The sequence below is a fragment of the Lissotriton vulgaris genome, unplaced genomic scaffold (assembly GCF_964263255.1).
Source record: "Lissotriton vulgaris unplaced genomic scaffold, aLisVul1.2 SCAFFOLD_503, whole genome shotgun sequence".
Lineage (NCBI taxonomy): Eukaryota > Metazoa > Chordata > Amphibia > Caudata > Salamandridae > Lissotriton > Lissotriton vulgaris.
In genome coordinates, this window is record NW_028253338.1 from 955,083 (window position 1) to 959,867 (window position 4,785).

The following is a 4,785-nucleotide window of genomic DNA, read 5'->3' on the forward strand; positions in this document are numbered from 1 at the left end:
CCTGCAAAGTAGCAGGGATGCGCCATTAATTGTGCGGCCCGCTACCACCACCAAACATGGTGCGCCGTATTTGCAATGCGGCGCCCCATGGGCCCAAAACGTCACCGAAGCTTTACTGCTGGAGTTGCGTCGCAACGATGGCGCAGCTCCATCAATGCTCTGGGGTACCCTATCTCCCCAATGCTGGGTCAAGCCGTACGTCTGCTTCAAGCAGGTGCAGGGTTTGTGTGACGCATCATTGTCCTAAAGGTGACTGATTGATATTTTGTAGATTTCCCTCAGCCACTATTAGGATGTGTTCCAGCGCAGGAATGCCCTCCCTTGCGCCGGAACGCCCCCTGATGGCGCAGGGCTTTATAACGGGATGCATCTCCCAAATGCGTCACGTTGTTATAATATTATACGCCGCACCATGGCGCCCTTTTTTGTTTAGCTGCTGCGTCACAAAAGTCACGCAAGAACGGCGCAAAAGAGCCGCAAGGGCTTAAATCTGCCCCTTCCTTTGTAACCCTGACAATAAGAAAAATAGTGGCGGTGGATTGATAGTTTGACTATTTAAATGACTGGTAATGTAGCAGGCAACTGTTAGTGTTGTCACTGATCTGACTGAAATCACAATGGAGTTTGTCTGTCACTTTGCGTCTTGCCTGCGGACTGCTGCCTGCCAGTCCTAGGTGAACGTTTCAGTACTTTGTTTAGTGAGTTACGTGACTTTCGAAGTCACAGGTCCGCAAATAAATGAAAAGTAACCATAATCAATATAATTTCGCGGAAATATTTTGTTATTGTTCTTTTGAAATGTTTGATTTGGTTTACATTGACAAGCAACAATCATCCATGTTTTCTGTTCTTTCTTTCATGTTGTACGTCAGCTCCCCCCAGGGGCGAGAGGAGGACACAGGAGCAGCAGGCGGCGGATGCTGTTCATCAACAGGGCCAGGATCGGGCAGGCGAGGGCTCCTCTGCTTGCCCCAGTAAGTTTTCATTTTAGACTAGTACCTATTTTTCCTAGCGTTCCTCATTTGACTTTTTTCAACATTGTCTTTGCTCTTCTTGTAGACTGTATCTAAATTCTTATCCTGCCTCTACTATGACTCCCTGTGGTATTACTAGATTATTCTTATTAGTCTGTCTGTGTAGCTAACTAAGATTGCACGGTTGGCGAAACTCCCATGATTCTAGTCAGCAATAGCTCTATCAACTTAGTGCAGTCCTCTGGGATTGTCCATAATGTCTTTTGAAGTGTTCTATCTGGACTCATGCTTGCAAAAATTGCAAAACCTTTCGCTCAGTCACTCTAGTCTGGAGGACCAAAAAACACAGATTGTATTTAAATTTAAAAGCTTTATTAAAAGTAAACACATTTATTAAAATGAAGTCATAATAAAACTAAACGTTTAACTGATAATGGAAAAGTGGTTAGTGCTGACGATTAATTGAAGACATTTCTTGTGGTCGAGCCGAGCTCTCACCTGGTTTCAACTTGATCTTGTTGTTAGAAGTTCATCTTCTGTCTGTGTGGAGAAAAATGGTGCGTGTTAAAAAATCAGCCTTCATCAGTTGTGCCAAAAAGTGCAGCAAGACAACCTTCCCTGGAAAAAGGGACATTTTTTTTAACTTTAACGTAGACAGTCACAAATTACATTGTTTTCACATGTCTTCATTCCTAGACCAAATACTAGTGACTAGTGAGTGCTTTATTCTAAGATTCTTAAATGTACTTTGTAGGTGGAACATCTGGTGGCGGGGCCAGTGTGGTGGTGGTGCTCGACACGGAGGCGGAGGGCAATTCATCAGGGGAGGAGGCGGCGGCGGCGGCTGTGAGAGTTGAGACGGTGGTGGCGGCCAGAGGTAAGCTCTTATATATTCCTTACTTATTGAGATTGAAGACTAGCTGGGAAGGCAAGAATATGAGATGCATGGCTGGGTGAATGATGAAGCAATGATGGGTGGAAGGACAACAGCCTGGGTGGGTGACACAGAAACTGTATGTGTCCATATACCTGGATCATGCTACTATCTGACTCTTAGATAGCATATGTGTATCTAGAGCAGGGGTACTCATAGTACGGCCCGCGGGCCGGTGGTGGCCCGGCAAGCCTTCCTTGGCGGTGCGCAGACCTTGCAGACAATCACTGCTCCCCCGGCCCCCACAGAGCAGAGGCTTTTTTGTATTTCACCTGTTAGCGCCCCTGCATCTCCACTCTGACAATCACTGCTCCCCCGGCCCCCACAGAGCAGAGTGGAGATGCAAGGCCACAAAGAGGTGAAATAGAACAAAGCCTCTGCTCTGTGGGGCCGGGCAAGCAGTGATTGTCAGGGTGGAGAAGCAGGGGCGCTAAAACAAACAAAGCCTCAATAATATGTTAATGGTCTTTTAAAGACCTGTTAAGTACTTTGGTGTTGTTGTCTGTGTGTGCGCGTTGAGGAAGCGGTCTCAACCCGGGCTGAAGGCTGACACCGATAGACACACACACAGTGAGATGACAGAGGGAGAGGGAGGGCAGGAGGGAGAGAGAGATGGAGGGAGGGCAGGAGGGACAGCAGGAGGGAGAGAGATGTATGTAAATGCTGGGTCTGGTGGCTCAGTGGATGAGGGCATCTGCTGCAGGGACCTGTGTGCAACCTCATGGTCACAAGTTATCGTTTTGCTTTAGCCCCGCCCCCTCTGACTCCGCCCCCACCAGTGCGGCCCTCGGCCCCAAACTACACTGTAAATGTAGCCCCTGAGAGAAAGTTTGTGAGTACCCATGATCTAGAGAGAGTAGATGGTCAGTGGATGAACTAAGTGTAACTTTGAAGAGCATGTAACACTGCACCCGCACGTCCGTTCCAGTGTAGGAAAGGCAAGGAAAAGAACTTTTAATTTTGTCCAAATACTACCATAAGTAGTAGCAGTAGTTTGTATTGCAAGCACTGCATAGATCCGGTTATTATGGTGGCCACTCCCTACCTCTCTTAATAAGTTTAGTAGTACTCAGTCATTCATGTGTGGATGTATCACTGCCTGTCACTCAATAAAAAGCAAAGCACCTAAAGTCATCCCATATATAAGCAAAAACATCCCATGTGAAGTGATAGATAATCAGATTATTTATCTTCTTCAATTTTCCATTTCTAGTACTCATTTCCACTGTAGGGTGAAAGTTAAATTAATTAAGCAGTAGCCCTTGAGTTGTAACAGAGTATTCTCAGTGCCACCCGTAATAGAAAAGTAAGAGATTCACCACCTGCATGTACTGGACGGGTACAGTAACGCAACGGCAACGCAAGTCTAGGTCACTCCTCATGGCGTGCGTCTCTTTTTCTCGGGTGCAAGTTTACCGCGCTGGCATTATGCCGGCTTGCAGAAAATAACGTACCAATTTTCCAAAACAAGAGACAAGAAGAAGAATAAGACTGGTGTACTTTCATAGTCGACTCCAATGGAAGTCCACAGTGCTCATAGAATTTGTTCCTTAAACTCCCACTAATGTTAGAGCAAGGATGAAGAAGTGTGAGGTTAGATAGATACTGGCCTCAATAGTTATGTAATGCGCTTGCAAGTTGCTAGTTGTACTGCAGCACACATTTCTGCTGAATGATTGAGTTAATCTTAAAGAGCATTGGTTACAGACTATGTCTTTCTTTCTTCATATAGGTTCTCCTTCCAAACGAACAAGGAGGAAGGAGCTGGCTAGAGCGGCCCGGCAACGGAGAATCGAGGCCACTGTTGCGGAATATCGGCGGCTGGTGGCCCTGGAGGACGAGGAAAGTGTGCGGTCGACAACAACAACGTCGTCTGCATCGGCCTCCGTGGCCTCACCGGCTGCCACCCAGCACAGTGGTCCACCGAGACTGAGCCGGGCTGCCAAAGGCAAACGCCACCGCCGAGCAGCAAGGCCAACAGCTGCTTCTCACAGGCCTTGCACCTGCAAGGCAGTGAAGGCACGCCTGCGCCGCACTACCCTGATGGTGTCCCGCCTTCAGCAGGAGCTCGCCTTGCTCCGCGAGGAGCATGATGCCCTGGCCCAAAAAGTTAACAGCATCCACCCATAGTGTCCCTTGCCCCTTTTTTAGAGACTTTTGGGGGGTGGGAATTGGGAGTTGGGTTTTTGGGGACTTTTGAAGGACAATCGTTGGGGTTAGGGAGGGTCTTGCGGGAGATTATTTTGTTAGGGATATAAATATACTTTTTCAAACTTTATCTGAGCATACCTGTTTTTTACTGCTTGCCTGGTGGGTGGGGGTTTAACGTTGACTGTTTTCCTGAAAGTTTAGTTCCATTTTCTTCCTTTAAGTGTAAATGCCCAAATGTTTTCAACACTAAGTGCCTCTCACAGACTAAGTGAAGTGAATCCAAGAGTCCTAGGACTTTAGTAGTACTACCTTCAGTCTCTCGTCTCTCGTACTAATACTCCATTATACCCCCAAACCACCAAACGCTTATCTTACCTGTAATTTGTGTTTGAAAGTAGGGCTAGGCCCAGGGCTGGCTCCACGGGAAACACCGAATAACGTTGGCAATCTTGGTCGGATAAAATTTCCTCATAGCGGTGGTACTAGTGGTGTGACACAGTGGCAGTTGCATGCCTATGAAAAAAAAGAAAATGAAATCTGGTTTGTCCTCCTGAGCAATTCAACGGTACAACTGAGAATATAGCAGGTGACAGAAGTACAGTAGAGCAGTGCCACATTGTAGCCTAACAAATGGTAAAGTATAACTACTAATTCGGTTGAAGTTCTTTCACATTAGCAATGGTTCTTTGTCAAGCAGAGTAAGAATATATCATCGACAACTGTGGA

The 4,785-nt window shown here is 46.8% G+C and overlaps 1 protein-coding gene across 1 annotated transcript; it reads left to right on the top strand.

Annotated features, from left to right (window-relative positions):
* The first annotated feature begins 1,701 nt into the window (after window positions 1–1,701).
* LOC147661038 (uncharacterized) lies at window positions 1,702–4,571 on the top strand. The gene is made up of 2 exons (XM_086951377.1): window positions 1,702–1,851; window positions 3,641–4,571. The coding sequence occupies exons 1-2, from the start codon at window positions 1,716–1,718 to the stop codon at window positions 4,036–4,038; spliced, it is 534 nt and encodes a 177-aa protein (XP_086807503.1). The 5' UTR covers window positions 1,702–1,715; the 3' UTR covers window positions 4,039–4,571.
* Window positions 4,572–4,785: the final 214 nt, after the last annotated feature.